The 25575-nt window shown below is 46.1% G+C and overlaps 1 protein-coding gene and 1 long non-coding RNA gene across 2 annotated transcripts in view; one reads left to right on the forward strand and one right to left on the reverse strand.

Moving 5' to 3' along the window:
• The window catches only part of LOC309365473, a 112540-nt gene extending 99894 nt beyond the window's left edge, over positions 1–12646 (forward strand). Inside the window, exon 2 of the long non-coding RNA XR_014166180.1 lies at positions 12227–12646. This is a non-coding gene — a long non-coding RNA (uncharacterized lncRNA). The remainder of the gene's footprint in view (positions 1–12226) is intronic.
• Positions 1–25575, reverse strand: part of SKIC2 (SKI2 subunit of superkiller complex) — a 62562-nt gene that overhangs the window by 1990 nt on the left and 34997 nt on the right. Inside the window, exons 20-26 of the mRNA XM_081901374.1 lie at positions 24913–25050; positions 18557–18694; positions 15853–15957; positions 13534–13696; positions 7444–7570; positions 3330–3540; positions 138–248 (exon numbers count right to left, since the gene is read on the reverse strand). Coding sequence (XP_081757500.1) covers positions 138–248; positions 3330–3540; positions 7444–7570; positions 13534–13696; positions 15853–15957; positions 18557–18694; positions 24913–25050 — 993 coding nt within the window. The remainder of the gene's footprint in view (positions 1–137; positions 249–3329; positions 3541–7443; positions 7571–13533; positions 13697–15852; positions 15958–18556; positions 18695–24912; positions 25051–25575) is intronic.

Consider the following 25575-nt stretch of genomic DNA (forward strand, 5'->3'; position numbering starts at 1 on the left):
GCAGGCTTGTTGGTTTTGAATCTCTTACGTAGATTTTTATTTATTTTTTCAGTTTCGTTGTTCTGTATGGGACAATGACAATAAAGATTATCGTTATCGTATCCTTTTTGGGGTCTCCGTGAGGGAGCAGCTCTTACCTGGACCCGCTGGTGATACTCGGGCAGCAGCAAGAGGGATTGGTCAGAGAGGAGGAAGCGCAGCTGTTCCAGCTCCTCCATCACCTGCTGGCGCTCCCTGAATCGCACAAACTAGAAGGAAAGAGGAAAGAGAGAGAGAGAGAGATCAAGCCTCGCCTGATGCTGGGAAAGGGAACTTGTGGCACTTGCATTGCTGCCGCTGGGACTCCAATTCCCATCAGCCCCCTACTGGGATAGGCAACAGTCAGACGGGCTGGGAGGTGTAGTCTTGCCGCACTCAGAAGGCCAAGTGTCCTCCCCACCTCCCACGTTTCTTCACTGCCTCTGGATGTGGGCAGATAAAAAGAGCTCAAGAACCATGTGTGCAGCGCTGCGCTTGTCTGCTGCAATTCTTTTTTTGAAAAAGAAAGAAAACCACACTCGGCTCCACCCATGTTCTGTGGCTTAAGGATCACAGAGTTGGAAGAGACCCCGAGGGTCATCTAGTCCAACCCCCTGCAATGCAGGAATCTTTTGCCCAACGTGGGGCTCGAACCCACGGCCCTGAGATCAAGAGTCTCATGTTCTACCAACTGAGGTATTCCTGGGAATTGCAAAAATTATGCATGTTGAAATGCGGTTGAGGTGCTCTCTCCCCTTTTTCTTTCCATTTTGAAATCCTTTACAGTGGTACCTCGGGTTAAGTACTTCATTCGTTCTGGAGGTCCGTACTTAACCTGAAACTGTTCTTAACCTGAAGCACCACTTTAGCTAATGGGGCCTCCTGCTGCTGCTGCCGCGCCACCAGAGCACGATTTCTGTTCTCATCCTGAGGTAAAGTTCTTAACCCGAGGTACTATTTCTGGGTTAGCGGAGTCTGCAACCTGAAGAGTACATAGCCTGAAGTGGCTGTAACCCGAGGTACCACTGTATTATTTTATTCACATAATATACATTCTTTACAGCAAACAACTCCAAAATAAAATCATATGTAACAAAACCATAAGCCTCATGTTTTCATTTACACTGATCTCCTCTCCAAACGTTTCCCTTTCTTTTAAAGGGAAATTCCCTTATTCCGAATAGGATTCCTCGCAAGAAAAGGGAAAAGTTGACAGCTTGATATTTCTTGCTGCTTTCTGCTTTCCTTATTTAAATCTCTTAAATCCTATACCAATCTTTAACAATTTCAGTTAATCCCTTCACCTCCCTCCCCAACAACCCAGTACTCCCCTCCACCCGCGTGTGATCTTCTTTACCTACTATTATTTTTGTTACTGTTGTGTTATTCACTTTGTTTGTTATTCCATCCTATCTCCCCTCTCTTTCCCAGTGGCTGTTACAGAAGCTTCTGGGCCCAAATTACCAAATTCTGGCGTTCACATGTTAGCTTCTCCTCCGAGGGCTCGGTTAGTTCGTCCCGGGCCAGTGTAAAACTCTAGGCTTAAAAAATTAAATTAAAAAACCTTGCACAATGGGAAGCTTAATTCTGCAGCTGGCATGAATTATTTGGGAATGGGGTTAGTAGGCCAAAGGCTGACTTTATATGGCCCACAGAGATGAGATGGCACAGAAAAAGAGAGAGAGAGGGAGGGAGGACTAAACAACCCTGTGCTGCTTCACACTGCCCACATTTTGGGGGGCGACTCCTCCCACCAATTGCTGTGGCCCCCGGATTCACTCTTCCTGTGGGTCAATGGAAGAAAAAGAAAATGTTGCCTCACTCAATATAGTTCCAAACAGTCTGATACATTTTACTTCTGCTAGTCCCAGGTGGGCCAAAGCGCCATGCAGGTCAGTTCCACACCTGCAGACTATTTTTGTGTTGGTGCCTCAGGAGACAATGGAAGAGAGAGAAGTCAAATTGTCTGGAGAGCTACAGCACCTGCTGCAGACGATAAGTCAATTTATGCTACTGCCCGCAGCTCAGCGGGTACAGCATGAGACTCTTAATCTCAGGGTTCTGAGATTAAGTACTTCATTCGTTCTGAAGTTGGGAAAAAGACCCCTGTATTCCAGGGGGCTAGTGTCAGGAGTTCAGCCTACACTCGAGTAGGACCCTGGCAGAGACACATGCCCGCCTGGCATGTTCCCTCCCTCCTGGTCGATCGTTCGGGAGCTTCAAAAGCTTTCTTCTGCCCGAACATCACAGCAACCGATGCCAACAGACACTGGCACACTTAGGGATCCGCAGAGTTTTCGCAGCTTGCGTAACAGACCTCAGCAACTCAGCATGTTGGCTAATCTATTTACATATAAACACACACAAAGCACTTCAACATGGCTCCCTCTCTCTTTCTAGCATCAGACAGCAAAGAGAGAAAGAACAAAGGACAATAGTTCCCACTTCACGGAACACAGTAATACAAATATCCTGTCTCCGTCACTTCCCACTTTGTGGAGTCAAAACATGTGAAAGACAACAATCCCATGACTGCAATCATGGAGCAGGAATTCTAACAGCTAGGTGGCCCTCCACGTCTTGCCCAAATGGAGGTGACAGTTGATTAAGCCATAGGCCGCTCTGTATGGAGGAAGAAAAGGTATTCTCCTTTTATTCAGCCTCATCCCAAATGTGGGACGTCGGCACCCCTGCGCCCCACTTTCCTTTGCTCCTGAGGAGAGCGGCCCCAGCCAAGGGCGGCCTCCTTAGAAAGGAGAGTGAGAGAGGCTTGTGCTCTGGAGCTCACGGACGACGAAAGCAGAGGCGCAGCTCGCTCCCTCCCGCAGCCGAGCTCCGGCTGGAAGGGAGGAGCAAAGGCCACCTGGCCCATAGTGCAATTGACTGAAATCCATCTAGCAATCGACCAGGCGATCGCGGTCAACGCATTGGACATGCCTCAACTACAGTGGTACCTCAGGTTAAGTACTTAATTCGTTCCGGAGGTATGTAGGTAACCTGAGGTACCACTGTATACGATTCTATGATTCCTCCATGGACTTCATTTACCGCCTGCCTGCATTCCAAGAAAAGCGAGAAGATATTCCCAAGCTCTTTATGATCACAAAGACTAGAAGTTCTTACACACACACACACCCTTTATTTCTGCGCCTATGGCCACTTGCCATGTTTCTCCTGCGCTCGTGTGGAATCCCGGAAGACACGGCATCCTTGGGGATTGGGGAGGCTCAAGGGGAGGCTTAATCTCCCCCTTCCTGCCACCCCAGCCCTGCTGCATTGGTTCCCGCTCCTGCCCCCACTCCGCGACTGACCTCCGCGTGGAAACGGGGGCTGTGCACGCACTGGAACCCCAGCAGCGCTTCCTCCAGGCGACATGCCTTCACCACCCCTTCCACCACCTCCAGGTCCTTCAGCTGAAGGTCGTTCACAGGATCCAAGAGGGGCAGGCCCTCGGGGGAGCCCTCGGCCAGGCGCAGCAGCTCCTGGGTGGCTGTGGCAGCTGAAGGCCCGGGCGGATCATTCCTGCAGGGAGAGAGAGCGTGGAGGTAACGCTCCGCTTTGCGAAGGCAAACCCTGCACCAGACATGCAACTGCGTGTCAAGGAGCGTTACGCCTAAAAAACCAGGGTTTCCCCCCTGACCTTTTGTCCTCTCACAATTTTTTTGTTAGACCTATCGCTTGGCTGGAGCATGACCGGGAATGCAGACGGAATCAAGTACAGTGGTGCCCCGCAAGACGAATGCCCCGCAAGACGGAAAACCCGCTAGACGAAAGGGTTTTCCGTTTTGGAGGTGCTTCGCAAAACGAATTTCCCTATGGGCTTGCTTCGCAAGACGAAAATGTCTTGCGAGTTCCTGTGGGGTTTTTTTCCTCCCCCCTCCCTTTTCCCAGGCCGCTAAGCCGCTTATCAGCTGATCCGCTAAGCCGCTTAACAGCTGATCCGCTAAGCCGCTTATCAGCTGATCCGCTAAGCCGCTTAACAGCTGATCCGCTAAGCCCGCTAAGCCGCTAATAGCGCTAAGCCGCAAATGGGCTTGCTTCGCAAGACGAAAAAACCGCAAGACGAAGAGACTCGCGGAACGGATTCTTTTCGTCTTGCGAGGCACTACTGTACCGTGGTACCTCGGGTTAAATACTTAATTCGTTCTGGAGGTCCATTCTTAGCCTGAAACTGTTCTTAACCTGAAGCACCACTTTAGCTAACGGGGCCTCCTGCTGCTGCAGCGCCGCTGGAGCACAATTTCTGTTCCTATCCTGAGGCAAAGTTCTTAACCTGAGGTACTATTTCTGGGTTAGGAGAATCTGTAACCTGAAGCATATGTAACCCGAGGTACCACTGTATTGGGGGGAACATTTTAGGGAAACACCTGCTGACACGTGTATTTGCTAATGCTGGAAATGCGCTTAGATGGAAATACGTCATGTTCAGAGTGGTTTCACTACGGTTTCCAATTGTTGACTTCTGCTAATAAAAGGAGCCTCTACAGAGCTAGCCGGCAGCTTGTTTGGAGCATGCTTGCCAGTGTGCTTCTGTGCAGCTCACCTGCATCCAACCTCCTATCGTCTCCGTTATTCCAACGAGAGAGATAGAAAGAGAGGAAGGCATGGAACATCTTATTCTGCCTGATCTCTCCTTGCCGCAACAAACAGTAAACCCACCGAGTGTCTCTGGAGCTCTTGTGGTCTAAGGGCCTTCCCACAAACATCCAGTTTGCTCCTCCTTCCCCTCACCCCCAATGTACATCAAAATAAAACCTGAGCACGAACCACTAACATGGGCTTAGAAGTTCCTTGTCCTGTGAGCAGCAGCACGAGGGTTGCTATAGCTGCTGTTACCCTTCATCAAACAGTTACAGTGGTGCCTCGCAAGACGAAAATAATCCGTTCCGCGAGTCTCTTCGTCTAGCGTTTTTTTTCGTCTTGCAAAGCAACCCTATTAGCGGATTAGCGGATTAGCGCTATTAGCAGCTTAGCGGCTATTAAAGGCTTAGTGGCTTAGCGGCTAAAAGGCAATTAGCGACTTAGCGGCTATTAAAGGCATAGCGGCTTAGCGGTTTAGCAGCTTAGAAAAAGGGGGAGAAAGCAAAAAAAATCGCAAGTCTTGCGAAGCAAGCCCATAGGGAAATTCGTCTTGCGAAGCGCATCGAAAAACAGAAAACCCTTTCGTCTAGCGGGTTTTTCGTCTTGCGAGGCATTTGTCTTGTGGGGCACCATTGTAATTAATGAAATCTGCATACTGCCCTTTTAGTCGAAGATCTCAGGGCAGCTTACACGCCATAAAAATACACGAGGTAAAAGCACAAATTTTCCAAGAAATGACAGGCCAGCTGGTATTTTTGTTGTCTTGTGTTTATCGTATGCAAAAAAAACCCCTGCAGTTTTTATAAGAGTATGTATTTAAAACAGATGAATAAATGAGTAAATTAAGTTAATTTGGAATACTGTGGTACCTGTTATTCTAAAGCACCAATGCTGCAGCAAGCAAAGGCAATAGCAGCACAGTCTGCTGCTTGTGGCTGGAAAGCCAAACAGGAAGTTTGTGACTGTTGCCATGGGAACAAAGGGGCAGTCCATTCTGTACTGAGCACCGGATGTTAGCTCAGTGGGTTTGTCATATGACCTGTACAGGATGTACATGGGAGGAGTTTCTCTCTGTTTGTTGAAGAGAGCAGACATCTTTACTGTATGACTGCTAAAGACACAAATAAAGACATGTAGATACGTTTCTGTCTGTGTCTGATTCCCCTCCCTGGGGATATGCAGGGAGGAGGAGAAGGAGGAGAAGCAGTTGGTGTGTTTTCCTCACAGCCTGAGGAAAATCGCCGGAACGGACCTCGAGTATGTTGTTTCCTGCCGGGAGTCGCCGGAGGGAGGTCTAAAGAATTCAGCCGGTGCCTGAACAGATAGGCACATACCTCTGAACGGGCTAGAATTCTAACAGTACCTTGGTTCCCAAACAGCTAGGCTCCTGAACAAATCTGCTCCTGAATGCCGCAAACCCAGAACTGAGTGTTCCGGTTTGTGAACGTTTTTCAGAAGCCGAACGTCTGACGCGACTTACGCATCTTCTGATTGGCTGCTGGAAGCTCCTGAAGCCAACTGGAAACTGGGCTTTGGTTTTCCAACAGTTTCGGGAGTCAAACGGACTCCCAGAATGGATTACGTTCAAGAACCAAGGTACCACTGTATGCAGAAAATATAAAAAATAAGGAACCACAGAAAGAGGGGGAAGGAAGTCGAGCTTTGAAATGTTAAAATGATTGTAAATGTATTGAAATGTGTAAAAATTGAAAATCACAAAATCATAATATCATATGCAAAAAAGGAATAAAACGTATTCTTTAAAGAAAAATTAAAAATGACCACAAAAATGGTTCCCATTGCATTTTTTGTTTTGTTTAAAGGCACTGTTATGTGTAAGGAACACTTTGTCCTTGTAGGGCCGGGCCAAAGCTTTTGACGTCTAGACTCAAAACACAGGTTGTGGAGGGATGGATGTCTCTGCCTCTTCTTCTGAGGCCAGATCATGAGATGTGGAAGTGTGGGAGGAGGGTGGGCAGGGGAACAACAACAACAACAAAATGTTTATTTGGCTTTACGCCCATCATGAAACACAACACAACACAACACAACAAATCAAATAAAACAGCGGACTAGTACAAACCACAAGTAGTATAAAACAGTTCGCAACTCACAAGGACGGATATTAGCCATTCATAAGGAAAGTTTAAGATTAAGATTAAAAAATTTTGGCACTACACTAAAATCAATATCTGATGTCATTATAGAAAATTCTTATAACTATCAATAATCAGCTAACATTCCGTTCCGTCTCTTGTGCGAGAGGACGGCTGTTAGGAATTTGGCAACCTAGGGTAATATAAAGATCCACATCTTGAAGAACCCAGGCAAGCTGTAGGTCTACTGGTTTGTCAGCCATAGGCTGGATTATGGGGTTTAGTATACTAGCACGGGCTGAACTGTACAAAGGGCAGATAAACATAACATGATGTAGAGATTCAGATGTTTTCATTTCACAAGCACACAGGGACTTGGCCCTTAGTGAATCTATGTCTCAGCACGTTTGTTGGAAAGACATTGAACCTAGCTCTAATGAAGGCATATCGGTGAGATGCGGCCACAAGCGATGTTAAGTAGGACGGAGCGTGGTAGGTAGGGGCAGGGGAAGACGAGGAGACATGAGAAGCTTCCTGGAGAGCAAGAAGCTCTCCTATTTCTGTCCCCCGCACCCACCCAAAGTACTTTACGCAGTTCTGCTACAGCTGCGAGGACTCGCTCTCTGCCACCCTCCAACACTGAGCATGATCACCTTAGACACAAAGGATGGGGGAACCTGAGGCAATCCAGGTGTTGCTGACCTCCAGCTCCCACCCTCCTCACCCGCTGGCAGGGCTCCTGTCTCACCTGAACCTGGGCATCTGGCGCTTCTTGAAATCTTCCAGGATGCGCTCAGCATTGACCCGCAGAGTTTTGTTGGTGATACCGAAAATGTCTGATGGGCCCAGTTTCTTTATAGTATGTCCGCAAGGGCCTACGTGGGATGGAAATATATATATATATATATATATACATCCATATATTGCAACCCTCCATCGGCTGTCCCAACCCAGAACACAGGGCCAAAATCAACCATTTGCACAATTATGGATTCCTAAATGCATTGAATGAATGAATGAATGAATAAATTTATTACGGTCACGGACCAGAAAAGCATAAAAAAAAACAATAGTTTACAAAGGGAATAATGGTGTCAATTAAAAATTATAAAATTATGCATAAAAGCAATACACATATGCACACACACCCACCCACACACACATATATACACATATATGCACTACAGTATATGTATAGACTTAAAAAATGAAGGGGCTTGTCCAGGGGTCAAGTCTTTTACTTTTTTACAGCTAATGCCCTCCGCTTGATCGCAGCCGCAGAAAATTTGGCCACTTTCAGTGTTACTTCTGGGTTTTTATCTCCTAGTAGGATTTTCAGCCGCTGAGATTCAGATCGACCTGGAAATTTCTGAACGATAGGGGAGATAAACAGTGACCTGATATCCCCGTAAAGGTCGCAGTGTAACAACACATGTGAAGCCGTTTCCACCTCTTTCAGACCACATGGGCAAACTCGTTCAGCATAGGGTGTGCCCTCGTATCTGCCCTTTAGTAAGGCAGATGGCAGTACATCAAATCTGGTAAGGGTAAACGCCCGCCTGTATTTTGCGATTTGTAGATCCAGCAAATATGGTGTTAGATTAAACCCTTTTCCATAATCTTGGATAGCTGGATATTTATCTATCTTGCTCATATGGTCCTGAAGCTCTACATCTCCTATTCGCTGGCTCACTATCCTTTTAGCCTTTTCGAAACCTGAGGCTATAAGTTCTTGTGGGGAAAGCCCCAGGCCCTTCAATTTTTCATAAAGCGACAATCTCCATTTAGACTGGAACGGGTCTAGTAGAGTCAATGGAGCCACTCCCACTGGGAAAAATATGAGTTTTAGCCAGAAGTGAATCTTCAGGATCCATATCCTGGCATTAATAGGGAGTTGACCTACCTCCAGCCTGATGGCTGTGTTGGAGACACAGGTAGGTAACCCTAGTAGGGAGCGGTAAAATTTAGTTTGTACAGATTCCAGGGACTTGAGTTTTTGACAATTAAATATCTGGGTGCCATACATCAATTGTGGAAGTATTTTTGCAACAAAGACCTGGGAGGCAGCAGGAACATATTGACCTCCTTTTCTGTAAAAGAATCTTATGATAGCTCTGGAAGATCTTTGCGCATTTACAATAGAATTCTTAATCTGATGGCACCAGGATCCCTTCTCATCAAAAATTATTCCAAGATATCTAAAAGATGTTACTTGCTCAATAGGTTGGTTATTAATTTTCCATTTATGTCGGCGTTTTCTCTTGGAGAACACCATAATTTTTGATTTAGTGTAATTTATTATCAGGTGTTCAGCTTCGCAATACTCTGTAAGAGCTCGTAAAAGTTTTCTTAGACCCACACAAGAGAAGGAAATAAGTGCCGCATCATCTGCGTACAAAAGGACTGGGATTGGTATATTATTTAGGTTTGGGGGATGAGTACTTGCTTCCTCCATCTTTCCGACTAAGGAGTTTATATAGAAGTTAAATAGAATAGGAGCAAGAACACAGCCTTGCTTGACACCATGGAAACTTTGGATTTCCTTTGATAGGTTCCCATAACGGTTGCATCTAACACGGATCCGAGTATTTTCATGTAGACTACGGATAAGAAGCAAAAGACGTCTATCGATGTTTGTGGCATTTAATTTTTCCCAAAGTCTGTGCCGGGGTATCAAATCGAAAGCTGATTTGAAATCTATAAAGGCTACATAGAGGGAGCCTCCTTTCTTTGAGGTGTATTTCTCCACTAGATGTTGCAATACCAGTCCTTGGTCTAGAGTTGATCTATGTGCCCTGAAACCAGCCTGGGCTTCCTTTAGGATGTGCTCCTGTTCCAGCCAGTCCGCAAACTTTTCACGTAAGTGAGTTGCATAAAGTTTGCTAATGATGCTTAAGAGACTGATTGGTCTGTAATTGGCTGGATCAAGTTTACAGCCTTTCTTGAATATGGGAACGATGATTGCCAATCCCCAGTCCTCTGGTATTATTGCTGTTTGATCTATGCTGGTGAATAGGGTGGCAAGGACTGGGGCCCACCAGTCAATATTGGCTTTGAGAAGCTCAGGAGAGATATTATCTGCTCCCGGGGCTTTTCTGTGTTTGAGTGCCTGAATAAGCCTCCTGATCTCCGCAACCGACACCGGAGGCCACTCATCACCTGCCGTGTCTTAGTGGCTGTGTCAAAGGCAGAGCTGAATATGAAGATTGGAAAAATGCCTCCCAAGTCCCTGCAGGTATGGTATACTCCACTTCTGAGGAGGTAGATCGCACTCCATTTGCTACCAGTCTCCAGAAGGTGGCCGAATCTCTCTCTCTGGATGCATCTATTAGGCATTTCCATTCTCTTTTCTGTGCCAGGAGTTTTTTGTTTTTGATCAAGATTTTATAATTTCGTTTATCTTCAAACCAGACCGTGGGGAGTTGGGGTAAATTGGCAGATCTATAGTTCTTGTATTTTTTCAGTAAGTTTAGCTTCATGTCCTGACATTCTTGATCAAACCAGGATTTGGAGTTTTTATATACTGAGGATTGCCTACTTGACCTGTTCCTTTTTTCCTTCAGGGAATCTTGAAGGAGTGAAATTAACTCCTGAAATAAATTTATCTTTAATTCATGGCTTGAGGAAGTTATAAGGTTTTCTCTCTTAGTGAGGAATTCCTTTGAGCATAGCCTACTTGAAATTTCCTTACGCAGTTCATCTGTCCATCTGATACGAGAATATCTGAGCTCCAAAGCTGTAGGGCTCGAATGTTCGATTTTCTCAGCGCAGGATAAATCCTTTCCCGCAGCTACGAGTGCACTTAATGGCAGATGGTCACTGTCTAAGCGCTCCTCCACTTTGCATTCCAGAACTTTGTTTTGAAGATCATACGACACGATTATATAATCAATTGTGGAGGCGCCATTGTTAGATATAAATGTGAATTCTCCGACCTTCTCCCCCTCTGTACGGCCATTTAGTATAACCAAGTCCAACTTGTTGACCAAGTGTAATAGGCATAAGCCGGCATAATTGCAGCCTTTATCCTTTGAGATTCTAGCTGGTATTGAGTGGGCTTCCTCTATAATGGGGGCTGTTTCATGGAAATGGGCATACAAAGCCTCATCAGATTGTCCAGTTCTGGCATTTAGGTCGCCTGCCACCACTACAGAGGCATCAGGAAATTGATTTGATAGTTTGTCAAGATACTGTTCTAACTGAGCCCAAGTATTTCTTATCAGTCTTTTCTCTCTTTGTGGGGGTAGGTATACGTTAATCAGCAGCAAGCTGTGGGTTCTCCACTGTACTTGCACAGCTGTGGCCAGATGGTCTAGTGGGTCTAGTTTTTTAAATATGGCCCTTAGCCTTGTTGAGATTAAAGTAACTAACCCACCTTTAACTCGCCCCCCTCTAGTACTTAAAAGACCTGGGAGGGAGAATGCAGAAAAGCCATTTAACTCCACTTCACTTGTGCTCCAGGTCTCCTGGAGAAACACAATGTCATGTCTCTGGATATATTTAGCAAAGGATTGGTCAGAAACCCTCTTTTGCCAACCTGCAATATTCCAAGTTAGCAAGGCAAGGTTGCACGTTGTCTTGCCAAAAGTTGATCTTAGTCAATTTGCCTTTGAAAGATTTTTAGGGCCTATCTTTTTATCTATTGGTTGAATTTCGTTCATTTTGGCAATGTCCATAGATGTATCATCGCCCAGGTACTCAATGGAATCAATTGAAGGGTGCAGCGTGCTAACATTAGTGATCAGTACTCCTTTTTTTGGCGAATCTACCTTGAGGTGTTCTATTTGTCTGATACCAAGTTCATCCTCATCCAGGTATCTCATGCTGGTCCAAGAGCGCGTTGTGGTTGTCATAGGGATGGTTTCCTTCTTAGATGGTAGATTGTTGCTGTCCCTTACGCACTGTGTTAGATCTGTTGCTGTCAGGTTTATCTCTGCAGCTGCAGAGGTATTATAAAGGTAGTCTTTCATGGTTGCCATAGGGATGGTTTCCTTCTTAGATGGTAGTTTATCCCTTGCGCACTGTGTTAGATCTGTTGTTAACAGGTTTATCTCTGCAGTTGCAGAGGTATTATAAGAGTAATCTTTCATGGGGTCTGTCTTGGCTTTTTCAGAGAGGTTCTCTTTCTTTAATTGGTCCGTTGCCGGTTCTTTCTCTCTTACTTTTTCCTGAGCATTCATCTCTGTTAGCTTATTTCTAAGGGTCTCCAATCTTCTCAAGATCTCAGATTGGGCAAGGAAAGGCAACAATCCAAACTGATTTATTAATGCCTTTTCTTCTGGCTGCGACATCTGTCACCCCATTGATGGCCAGGGTTGATTCGGCTGATCTGGCTGGCTAGGCGGGTGTCCCCTTCCTCCCTCACCGCTCCTCGTGCGTCCCTCCCTAAATGCATTGCTTATGTCTCAGCGAACTTCTTTTAAAAAATAAGTTTCTGGTTCTCTTGAACTAAATTATTGCCAGTGACATTTGAAAAAGGCTGTCTCCTCCTATCAAGCCCTCCTGCTTTTCTCCTGCTAGTTTGAAAAGAGTTCTTTGGAACGCTTAACGTGCACACACAACTTGGAATGTTATCTCACACTCGGTATTTATTACCCCTGCTATGCAAAAATCTCCAAATGAATCCGAACTTCGTTGTCTAAAATCCCTGGTAGAGGACAAGGATCCTGAGGTCACGTTAAGGGTAGCCAAATTCTGTGCGATTGCCATAAAACTTAGGGAACAAGCTGTGCTATCATAATGATTAAGGTTTTAAATGATAATTTTAGGTTGTATGTTATTGACTAAGTTTTAATTTATATATTTTTTAACTGTTGCTATATCTGTATTGTCCCTGCTATACCTAATTGCAAATTCAAATGTTTCCCTATCGTGTTTTATGACCTCCTTGATATTGTATGTGGGCTGGAACTGGTCTGTGACCGATATAATAAAATTCATTCATTCATCCATCTCACTTTGAGTTCCTTGTGGGAATGCAAGCAGATCTGTTCACAACAGGCAAAAATGATGCTTTGCTCCCACCCCTCTTATTTAAAGGTCAGCAAAAGGGAGATCAGGATCTAGTCTGGGAACCTTGCAGTAGATCAGCAAGGATTTACAACTCCCTCTGTGTTATCTTATTTTTTTAGCAGCGATAACAAAAGGCTTTCCCTTCCTTGTAAGTTAGGATGCTGAGATGAAGAAATCTGTATGGGTAAGGGGAAGACCAAGAGTGATTTTGTGTGTGAAACAGCTGCAAATTTAGTTCTGGTATTGTTGTTGTTGTTTAGTCATTTAGTTGTGTCCGACTCTTCGTGACCCCATGGACCAGAGCACGCCAGGCACTCCTGTCTTCCACTGCCTCCTGCAGTTTGGTCAAACTCATGCTGGTAGCTTCGAGAACACTGTCCAACCATCTCATCCTCTGCCGTCCCCTTCTCCTTGTGCCCTCCATCTTTCCCAACATCAGGGTCTTTTCCAGGGAGTCTTCTCTTCTCATGAGGTGGCCAAAGTATTGGAGCCTCAGCTTCAGGATCTGTCCTTCCAGTGAGCACTCAGGGCTGATTTCCTTCAGAATGGAGAGGTTTGATCTTCTTGCAGTCCATGGGACTCTCAAGAGTCTCCTCCAGCACCAGAATTCAAAAGCATCAATTCTTCGGCGATCAGCCTTCTTTATGGTCCAGCTCTCACTTCCATACATCACTACTGGGAAAACCATAGCTTGAACTATATGGACCTTTGTTGGCAAGGTGATGTCTCAGGGTTCTTAGTTAAAAAAGAAGAAGATGCAGAATCTGCCCTGTAATATAAAACCACAAACCTCGTTTCCCCAAAATCAACCCCTATTTCGCCTTACCCTCTGGAAGGAAGAGCTTGGTGTGCAGAAGGTCATCAGGAAGAGGCACCTCTGGAGGGGAAGGGAGACCGGCCTCCTTGCAAGCAGCCGCATCCCCCTCTGACAGCTTTTTCTCGCACATCACCAAAGTGCTGAAGGATCGGTTGGCCGCGTCAGAGGAAACCTGAAGTCAAGAACCCGGGAATGTGATTTGCAAAGGGGAGTAAACAGGTTGCCTTTTCCTTGTCTGGCCTCCGGCCTAAACAACCATCCATGGGGTCGTCACAGTTGAGGTTGTGCATCCCTTGGCAAAAGGGGGCCAGAGACAGAGGGCAACTGCATCGGATCTGACGCTGCTTAAGTGTGACCCAAGTTCTGCAGAGTGCTAAGGAGATCCGTGGAGGAAAGCTGCAGATGCTGTTAAGACTCCACCACCCATCAGTCCCAACTAGCACGGCCAATAGTTGGGAATGATGGGAATTGTAGTCCAGCAGCAACACTGAATCCTCATCCCTATAGTCTGCTCTTCTTTTATTCTACCACAGGGGTCAGCAAACTTTTCCAGCAGGGGGCCGGTCCACTGTCCCTCAGACCTTGTGGGGGGCCAGACTAGATTTTGAAAAGAAAAAGAAAAAATGAACAAATTCCTATGCCCCACAAATAACCCAGAGATGCATTTTAAATAAAAGGACACATTCTACTCATGTAAAAACACGCTGATTCCCGGACCGTCCACGGACCGGATTTCCAAGGCGATTGGGTCGGATCTCGTCCCCAGGCCTTAGTTTGCCTACCCATGTTCTACCACAATGCTGATTAAATGCAGACTGACTTCAGCATCAAACCAGCTTTCTATCCGCCCTACCTCCAAATTCTGCTTACCACCCCGCTGGAAGAGTTTTGGGGAACTTGCTCACAATTTTGTGACATTTGGGCTGGGTCCTAATACCAGCTAACATTGAGTCCCCAACTGCAAATTGCCCCCCTCCCCCGTCTAAATAGCTCAATGTTGCTTCCTTCCTCTTCTGTTAAAGAAAGTTAGATCCTGCCTTAGTGAATTTGTCAATCCATTTGTAGGCACTGTGTTGTTTATATACCTGCAGAAAGCTTTTTATTATTATTATAGCAAGCCTACACAGACATATAATTTAGTCTATGATTTAAAGGTTTTGTTGATTTTGCCTTGCATATAGTTGTCTAAACAGTTTGGGGGATTTTAGCAGCATTTCTTACGTTTGCACTTCTTACAGAGTCTATAAGTCTTCCTAACTCTCTCTCTATATATACTGTATCTTTTGCTCTATAGGACGCACTTTTCCCCCTCCAAAAATTAAGGGGAAATGTGTGTGCGTCCTATAGAGCGAATGCAGGCTGTGCGGCTAAGCCCAAAGCCAGAACATGGAGACGGAGCACTGCACAGCACTCCATCTTGCTGTTCTAGCTTTGGGTTAGCTGCGCAAAGCTTTCGCAGGGCAGCGGGGTGCCTTCACCCCGCTGCCCTGCAGAGGCTACGAAGGCTGCACGAAGATGGGGGGAAGGCTGCAACACTTCCCCCCACCGCCAGCCCCACAAGCTCGGGGGGCAGCGGGAAGGCGGCACGCCGCCTTTGCGCTGCTCCCCGACCTAGTCTTTGGGGCTGGCGGTGGGGGAAAGCAGCGCTTCCCCCTGCCAGCCCCAAAGAGCAGGTCGAAAGGAGCCCAAAGGAACTTCCGCTGGGCTCCGAAGGCCGCACCTTGTTTCAGAGGGGGAGAACAAGGAAAAAAAAATTTTTTTTCCTGTTCTCCCCCTCCTATGGTCTGGTGTGTCCTATGGGTCCAGTGTGTCCTATAGAGCGAAAAATACAGTATACACATATATGATATGTTTGTGTATATATATACTTGTGTGTGTGTGTGTGTGTGAGAGAGAGAGAGAGAGAGGGAGAGAGAGAGAGAGAGAGAGAGAGAGAGAGAGAAAGTTGCTTGAGCAATAAAGAACATCTTCTGTATGGAAAACCAAGAATCTAGTCCTCATGCTTGAGGAGACAGTTTACATGCCAGGGTTAAAAGTCTGGGCTTTTGGGTGCAGTGACTGAACAAGACTCAGTCATGAGTCTCAATGCCCTACATATCATCTTCAGATCCTTGACTTTTCCAAGCCCAAATCTATCCATGAGCAAAACCAACCAACCAGCCAATACACAAGAGCATGTCTTATTTATCTTTCTTCTTGTAAAAAGCTTAGAGGTGGGTTTTTTACCATCAAGCGATAAAGAAGTGTTATAAATCGATCAATCTACACCTATGAGCACTGAATTTGGGGTTCTTTAGCACATGGTGCTGGAGAAACTCCCCCACTTACCTGCAAGATTACCCCCAGGGCATTTCGGTGCTCTTGATTTTTCACGACAATCACCCGTCCCACGGAAAGGGCCTTCAGTCCATTCATTGACTCCATGACTCGCCTCTGAAAGTGAGAAACAGCTAGAGGACGACCCACACGCAAACAGCACCCTTAGGTCACCATAACTGAAATTCTAAAACAGAAAGACCTCGTGCTCTGCTTCCAAGTTTTCTTCCAAAGTAGCCAGTCCTGTATCCACAACTTTGAGGAGTAGGAAGGATGCTGGATCCAAACCCCTCCCTGCTACAAAAAGTCTTTCTCCTTCCTATAGACATAAGCCAGGTCAGAGGAAGGTAACCCTCGGTCCCTCTTTCCTCAACATGCTTTTAAATCTTGAGACCTTCGGCGAACATTCAAAACAGAACCAAACTGTAGTCTTCTTGGTTGCAGAGGTGAATGTGCAACAGCAACTTAGCACAGCAACGAGGGAACCTCCTTTGGCAAAGTTATATACATACTGTGTGTGTGTGTGTGTGTGTGTGTGTGTGTATAAAATTAGATTTTCTGTTTTACAATTTAATATACTCATTTAAGGTGGCGCTGTGGGTTAAACCACAGAGCCTAGGACTTGCCAATCAGCAGGTCGGTGGTTCAAATCCCCGCGACAGGGTGAGCTCCCGTTGCTTGGTCCCTGCTCCTGCCAACCTAGCAGTTTGAAAGCATGCCAGTGCAAGTAGATAAATAGGTACCGCTCCGGCAGGAAGGTAAAACGCCGTTTCCGTGCGCTGCTCTGGTTCGCCAGAAGCGCCTTAGTCATGCTGGCCACATGACCCGGGAGCTGTACGCCGGCTCTCTCAGCCAGTAAAGCGAGATGAGCGCCGCAACCCCAGAGTTGGCCATGATTGGACCTAATGGTCAGGAGTCCCTTTACCTTTATACTCATTTAAGCAACCTTACATTATCAATGACTTCCCTTCTCTTTCCGTGGTTCATTTTGCATACTATAAATCCCTGTATACTTTACATGAACTAAGCCATTCAGTATTCCATTGTTACATCCATCAAAACCTATTTACACTGTTAAATTTACCTTTATCATTTTCAAGTGTACACAATTTGCCCCCATATATTCAGTAAACATTTTCCAATCTTCTTTCAACATACGCTCTTCTTTTTCTCTTATTCCATATGCTAGGTCTGCAAGCTGGGCATATTCCATCAGCTTAAGTTGCCATTCTTTTTTAGTTTGGGCCCTTTTGGCAAAGGGGGCAAAGATCCCACGGGTTGGTCTATTTCCCCATGTCCAGGTGTAAGTGCCGTTGCTTACATGGCATTGTTTATGCCAAAGAGGGAGACACTGAGGTCTAGCTCTGAGGGCCTTCTGGCAGTTCCCTAGCTGCGAGAAGGGAGGTTACAGGGAACCAGGCAGAGGGCCTTCTTGGTAGTGGCACCCGCCCTGTGGAACGCCCTCCCTTCAGATGTGAAGGCAATAAACAACTATTTTACTTTTAAAAGACAACTGAAGGCGGCCCTGTTTAGGGAAGTTTTTAATGTCTGATGTGGAATTGTTTTTAATATTTGGTGGAAGCCACCCAGAGTGGCTGGGGAAACCCAGCCTGATGGGCAGGGTATAAAATAATAATAATAATAATAATAATATCAGGCTTCGGGTTTGTTTGAAGAACAAAGGGACTTTAGTAAAAACAAGCAAACAAACCTTCAAGGGGACACCCACACGACCCAAAACAGCCCAATGGAGACTAAGAACACTCAGTAGCCATGGAATACCAGCAGACTGCGGGCATTTTGGGGTGGGTGGGAGAAAACTCAGGTGGGAGAGAAACGGAATGGAGTATCTTGAGAAGGGCCTGGCTGACATGGCTGGCACAGTACGCACTCACACTACAGCCTTGTGAGCAGTTTTAAGCTTGTGCCCCTAAAAAAAGGGGGAAGAGATTATCCCTCTCGTCACCACCTCCTGATCCTCAAATGTCTCTCCTCCTGGATGAGACCTGAAAACTCCAAGTCGGGAGACAGCGGAAGAAGATTGGAAGAAATTTAAGGACTATCTTGGGAAATATTGCAAAATTAATGAATGTTAGAATGATGTTGGTTTAGAAATTAAGTGGTTTTCAGCTGTAATGATTAAGTAAAAAGAAAAGAAAGGTTGAAAATTAAATGAAAATTAAGGGAGAGGATTTGTTGAATTAATAATTAGAAATTGGAATACAAAAAGGGGAGGTATGAGGAGGTCGGGGAAGTAAGTTACAAGAAAATAAGGGAATGAAACTTTACTTGTTTTTAAATAGTTTTTAGTTTTGTATTTTGTTTTTTATATTTGTTATTTTTTGTGTTTGTGTTTTGTTTTTATTACTGTTTTTTTTGTGTATAACTTTTGAAACTTCAATAAATATCTTAAAAAAAAGAAAAAGAAAACTCCAAGTCTGGAAGCGCCAACACACTCTTCTTTCCCTTCCTGTTCCAAGGGGAGCCAAGGCGTGAGGCTGCCTGATCCCTCTCATTGAACAAAGCAAGCCATCCTATCCCAGTGCGTCTCATGGGGAACACTGCAGCTTGAGTATTCTACCTTGGACAGACGCGCCAACAGCACCACCTAGAGGCACTGGGCGATACTGTCTAGCCCACGGGTCCATCAACTGCAAAACTACGGTCACTCTCTGCACCCCCGTTCTCCAGATTCCACCCCCCCCCAAATCAGCACCTGTATGAGTTCCCGGGTCTCCTGTAGCTCTCGGACCACGTGATAATACTCCTCTAAGTCTCCAAGCTGTCCCGACAGATCTGATACTTCCATGTTGGCCAAGATGCAGCTCAGCTGGGCAATCCTGTGTTCGTGGACCTAGGAGGGAAGCGGGTCAGGGAAGGTGAAGCGATGTGAAGAGGGAAAGCCCCAGACTCTCCCTAAGAGAGGCGGAGCGGGTGCAAGACATAAGGGAGCCTGAACAGACAGCACCCGCAGGTTAGCGGAAGAAACGTTCTTGGCAGACAGAATGCTTCTAGTTTCATTCCCTGGCAGCAGGCAAGGGGAAAGTCTCTCCGGAGAGCCTTTGCCAGGCAGAGCAGACAACACTGGGCTAAATGGACTAATTGCCTGATCCACTTCTAAAATTCTCACGTGTACACCATGCTGATCTTCAATCAGCTGCCTTCTGGTTTCTTCCCCACGTTCCTTTGGCTTCTTACACACAGTGGACGCTTGGGTTGCGAACGTGATCCATTCACAACTCGCAGCATTCTCAACCCATGTCTGCGGACTCGTGGGTTGCGATTTGGTGCTTCTGCACATGCGCAAAGTGTGATTTAGTGCTTCTGCGCATGCGCGACTGCCAAAACCCAGCAGTAACCCATTCTGGTACTTCCGGGTTTCGGTGGTCCGTAACCCAAAAAAAACGCAACCTGAAGCAGCTGTAACCCGAGGTATGACTGTATTTGCGTGCAAACCTCCATCAAACACAGAAGGGGAGCCTGCAGCCCTGCCAACGTTATTGGACTCCCAAGCCTCCCATCAGGCTCAGCCAGGATAGCCAGCCAGGAATTATGGGAGTTGTTGTCCAGCAACATCCAGGGGACCACAAATTCCTAGCTCTGATCTACAATTTCCCTCTTATTCCTCCGCTCCTCCCATACAGCTTTGGACCTGTAGGTTGTCTGTCTGTCTGTCTGTCTGTCTGTCTGTCTCTCTCTCTCTCTCTCTGTCTGTGTGTTTAAGATCCTTAAGTTCTGGCTGCTGCCCAACTCACGCCCTGGAGTTTCCAAGTGTCCTCAGGTCAGATCTGGTTATGACACCCGTCCTTTCTTCTGCTCCCCAGGGTGCCGCATACTGGTTGGGCACAGAGGGATGGTGGGAGACCCCAGCTGGGGAACCATCAAGGGAAGAAGGCGGCACAGTGACCAGGGAGTGGTGGTGGTGGGACGACCATGCGTGGTCAGGCAGAGAAGAGGGCACAGACTGGGAAGAGTAGGGTTGGAAGCTAAAGGGGTAACAAGGCTTTGTGAGCTGAGAGGAGTCTTCGGCAGAGAGAAGTTCAGAATCAGTAGAGGCTGGAGAGGAGGGGTGTGTGCAATGAGTCTGGCTGGGGAAGACGCACAGGTGTCTCCCCTCCCTGCTTGTCTCCCAGAACAAGTAGAGGCATGAAAAGGGCGGAGGAGAGATTGGTGATGCACAGGCAAAGTCTCAGATTGCTGGGAAATAAACTGGGGTGGGGGTGTGGACTTAGGCAGCTGTGGGGTCCTTCAGTCCCAGTACCTGCTTGATGAGAGCAAGACCTACTAGAGATGTCAAGAAAAAGAAGGTTCATTTTTTCATATGTGGTGGGAAGGTAAGAAGGTAAAGGGTTTCTGGGAAATGATATACAACGAATTGAAAAATATGTTTAAATATACGTTTGTTAAAAAACCAGAAGCCTTTTTGTTAGGAATAACAGGAAGAGAGATAAAAAGATGTGATTATAAACTGTTTCAGTATGCAGTTACAGCGGCAAGAATACTAATGGCCCAAAAATGGAAACAAGAGGAACTACCGACCTTGACTGAGTGGAGAATGAAACTTATGGATTATGCAGAATTGGATAAAATGACTGGAAAAATTAGATATCAGAAAGATCACAAATTTATTGAGGACTGGGGAAAGTTTACGGAATATCTGAAAACTGTATGTGATGAACAGACAACGCTAGTGGGTTTTAAAGAGGCTTTGTGATAAACCAAGGTATATTGTAAGAAAGAAACTGAGATGGTGTTGGAATTTCTAGCCCGTCCTGAGGTATGTGCCTACACTGAAGGGCGTCGGCTGAATTCCTTAGACCTCCCTCCGGCGACTCCCGGCAGGAAACAACATACTCGAGGTCCGTTCCGGCGATTTTCCTCAGGCTGTGAGGAAAACACACCAACTGCTTCTCCTCCTTCTCCTCCTCCCTGCATATCCCCAGGGAGGGGAATCAGACACAGACAGTAAACGTATCTACATGTCTTTATTTGTGTCTTTTAGCAGTCATACAGTAAAGATGTCTGCTCTCTTCAACAAACAGAGAGAAACTCCACCCATGCACTTCCAGCACAGGTCATATGACAAACCCAATGAGCTGACATCCGGTGCTCAGTACAGATTGGACTGCCCCTTTGTTCCCATGGCAACAGTCACAAACTTCCTGTTTGGCTTTCCAGCCACATGCAGCAGACTTGGCTGCTATAGCCTTTGCTTGCTGCCGCATTGCTGCTTTAGAATAACATACTCCCCCTAAAGTATCAATGCGTGCTGCGAGCAAAGCGTCATCCAGAGAAGAAAACAAACAGTTGTTATACTTATAACATTCCCCTGTTGTTTCAGTTCCACCCTTGGAACTACCCGCCACTGGTTTTACCAATGTACCTCTCTGGTTGTGTGACTTCCAAGGAATGAGTGCATCTGCATTACCTTGGTTAGCAACTCTCTGTTGTGCCTTTGTCTCTGACTCAGACACAGCTTCAATTTGACCTTGGTCGTTTACAACAGCAACACATAAGTTAGCAAACTCTTGTGAATACCTCTTGGGTGGTACACCCTTCGTTGCTCTCTCAGACCTACGTAAGAGGTGCTGCTCTTCTTTGATTTCTGGTTCAGCCTTTGAACTCTCTGGAGAACCAGTACTAAGCTTAATCAGTGGTTCATCCTCCTCTTCTGAGGGTCTAGTCATTATGTGAGATTTCCTCTCAATGACTGTGACAACTGAGCTGTCTGAGCTATCGCTGTCATCATCAGTACCACTGAACTCAATAAGATCAAACTCATCATCATCATCAGAATCATCATCACCTGTGGGAAATGTGTGAACAATCATTCTCTCCTGTTCAGGAGCACTCTCTAGAAATTTTGTGAGAATCACTTGACCAGATTCAGACAAAATTACTCTGTAGAGACCCTTTTCATAACCCACAAAAATGCCTCTGGCATTCTTTACTCCACCTGGAGCTTCTGTCCTCACATGAGACCCAAAAACATTGAAATGGGCAACAGAAGGTTTTCTGTGGAACAGTTTCTCAAAAGGAGAACTTCCCAACTCTTTTGAAAACTTTCTCAACCACGTGTAACAATATGACATTAGTGACTCAGCCCAGTACTCATGTGGCAGATGTGAACTTAGCAATTGCGCATGCATTCCCTTTTGCAATTCTTTGTTCACCCTACTACAGACACATTTGTTCCAAGCTTCTTCGGAACTAGCAATTTTGTGTCTAATCCCTTTCTTCTTCAGGAACCTCTGGAAAACCTGTAAAAGAAAAATTGGCTTCTCATCTGTGCAAAGACAATCTATGTCAGCATCATGCATATTTTTAACTTTGTCACAAAACTCTTTAAACCTTTCTAAGGCTTCTTTCGGTCTCTCCAAAAGATAAAGCCAGACAAAACCTGTAAAAGAATCAACACATATTAGGTAATACTTTGCATTGCCTCTAGATGGTGCTAAAGGACCAATCACATCAGCATACACCCGCTGAAATGCCCTGTTGACCCTCGAGGTCACCTTCTTGGTGTTCTCCTTGGCTACACCTGTAAAAGAGATCACGTTAGAATCACAAAAATTACATTCCATGTAATCACTTTGATCAAAAGTCAACAAATACAGTCCATCTTTCTCTTTGGCAGAAAGATACAACTCTCCATCTTTGTAGATCTCGCAGTTCTGATCATCATAGGACAGTTTTAGTCCCTTCTTGGCGATCTGCGAAACGCTGAGCAGATTAAACTTCAACTCTGGAACCAAATAAACATTGTTTATAGTCAAGTTCAGACTTTTAAGATACACAGTTCCAATTCCGGTCGCTTCCAGCTCTTGACCGTTGGCTAGTTGCACCGCGAAGCTTTGCTTCTTAAACGTAGAAAATAGTCCTCTGTGTCCTGTCATGTGAACCGTCGCGCCCGTGTCTAGGACAAAGAAGTTTCCCACCTCTGGTGTGGCTTTTAGCGACATCAAAGCCTTTGCAGTCTTTGCCTTTGGCTTGGTGTGACCTTTGTCTGACGCCTCAGACTTTGTGGAGCTCGCCTTAGCTCCTCTGTTCCGACGTGGCTTCTTGCAGTACCGCTGAAGATGCCCAGTTTAGTCACAATTGTAACATCGGACAACGTTTAAAGCTTCAGCGCTTTCTCCAGTAGCAACAGCAGTAGGGGCGTTAGAACTCCGTTCTTGTCTCCCCCTGTCCTTCACGTCCAGGGCGGCAAGTCTGTCATGTTCACAAAGAACCACGGCAAAGACCCTCTCCGAAGTTAGATCAGCTGCTGGGAGAGACCCCAGCTGACTGGCAACTGTTTTGTAAGTCCGATTCAGGCTGTTGATCACCATGAAGCAAAACACTTCCTCCTGCAGACGGAAATTGCGTTCCACCATCTGTTGACGCAGAAATTTCATTTCCGTCAGGTGCGCTTGAACATCTCCATCAGGCGCAAGCCTCAGGTTGGTCAGCTTCTCAAAATACAGCAACGCTGAAGAACCTGCATCTCTCTGATGTGTCCTTCTCAGCGTGTCCCAAACATCTTTCGCGTGCAGTAAATCTTGTACGTGGATCAGCTGCGAATCTGACACGCACAGAATTATAGCAGTTCTGGCCTTCACATTCTGTGACTCCCAAGCACGCGTTGGTGCTGCTGGAATGGGGTTTTCAATCACCCCAAACAGTCTCTGATTCTGCAGCAAGGCCTTCATCTTAATAGACCAAGATGCATAATTGTTACTGGTCAGAAGGGGCGGAGAAGGCAAAGCTCCCTTCTTGGCATCCATTTTGAGTCCTTGCATCGACCCTCAAACACAAGCCTCTAAAATCCAATAGCTGGCTTGTTTACACTCTGTGCCACCTGGCAGCTCTCAACGCTGGCTGCGTTGGCATTTCCCAAGAGCTCTTCAGACTGTGTAGTCAAAACATTCCATTTTAACTTTCACTTCTCCTCTCTGAGGCATGGCCTTCATTGCTAGGCAACAGCATTCCTTTTCCTTGGACAGGAAACCACAGGAATGTTTGGAATGCGGTTTCTCTTTTGACTGGAGCTGTGTTTCCCATCTACTGGTCCCCGTGAAGTAGAGAATGAATCAATCTGCATTCACACTTCTAAGCCCGAAAAACTCATACCTGGGCTCCGTTGCTTGGCTTTCAGATTCTTCTGGTCAGCTTCTGGCTGCAGAGAATCAGCCTTCTCACCTCAGGCTTCCATGGAGGCCACTTCTTGATGCAGAGGTCGATGAAAACAGCAACCATCCTCTGCTACCACTGTTGGAATTTCTAGCCCGTCCTGAGGTATGTGCCTACACTGAAGGGCGTCGGCTGAATTCCTTAGACCTCCCTCCGGCGACTCCCGGCAGGAAACAACATACTCGAGGTCCGTTCCGGCGATTTTCCTCAGGCTGTGAGGAAAACACACCAACTGCTTCTCCTCCTTCTCCTCCTCCCTGCATATCCCCAGGGAGGGGAATCAGACACAGACAGTAAACGTATCTACATGTCTTTATTTGTGTCTTTTAGCAGTCATACAGTAAAGATGTCTGCTCTCTTCAACAAACAGAGAGAAACTCCACCCATGCACTTCCAGCACAGGTCATATGACAAACCCACTGAGCTAACATCCGGTGCTCAGTACAGATTGGACTGCCCCTTTGTTCCCATGGCAACAGTCACAAACTTCCTGTTTGGCTTTCCAGCCACATGCAGCAGACTTGGCTGCTATAGCCTTTGCTTGCTGCCGCATTGCTGCTTTAGAATAACAGATGGAAGGTTATTACCAAATTGGCAATACTACATAGAAAATGTGTAAAGATATGAAAAATGGATGATTGAAGGAGGTACTGGTGGAAGTTCAAAAACTGTAAATTGGTAAACATGGTTGTCAAAATTATTTGTTAAAGAAAAACTTAAAAATTTATATATAAAAAAAAAAGAGAGCAAGACCTACTAGAGATGAGTTACTGTGCTCATTAGGCCTGACATTCCTGTGCGGAACGTATTTCTGCTAATAAAGATTTAACTCCAACTTGCACGGCGTGGTGTGACGAGCTGCCGGCTCGCTTCTGACACCCACTCTCTCCAGAGACCTACCTTGCTGTCCTTCCGGGTGTGGAACTCGGAGAAGCTCCTCTTCATCATGTCCTCCACACGAAGGGCTTCTACTCTCAGCAGGTTGAGGATCATGGTGTAGGTGAGGCGGAACTGGGACTGCAGCTGGGTGGGTTTGCCCTGGAGGGAGAGGAAGTTGGGAGAGGAAGGCAGCAAAGCTGTTTTCCCCAAATGCCCTTGCTCTCACAGGTTTCGCATCGGGGACCTCTGCCTTGCTGCTATGACAACAGGATGCTGGATTAGGGGGGGCTACAGGGCTCTTCTTCATGACCTTAAGGCCCTTCTAGAAAGCCTATATACCAACAAGCAGTAATAATAATAAAATTAACAATATTAATAATAATTTATTATTTCTACCCCACCCATCTGGCTGTGTCTCCATTGCGGTTTTGCAGGCGCACAGAAAATGGCACCGAGAGCAGTGAATTCAGCTTCTGGAGAATCCCTGTATCTGTTTAAAAACAGCAGCCAAGTTTCTAGCTCTTATCGATGAAGGGAAGCAATGCCTGCTACTATCTCCAAAGCTAGAGAGAGATGGCTGGCTGATACTTCTAGGGCACAAGAGAAAGACACTGATGCCAATTTCTTTCTCTTGTGTTGTGCACAGGTAAAGGTAAAGGGACCCCTGACCATTAGGTCCAGTAG

This window comes from Podarcis melisellensis (assembly GCF_964234715.1).
Source record: "Podarcis melisellensis genome assembly, chromosome: 2".
Taxonomy (NCBI): Eukaryota; Metazoa; Chordata; class Lepidosauria; order Squamata; family Lacertidae; genus Podarcis; species Podarcis melisellensis.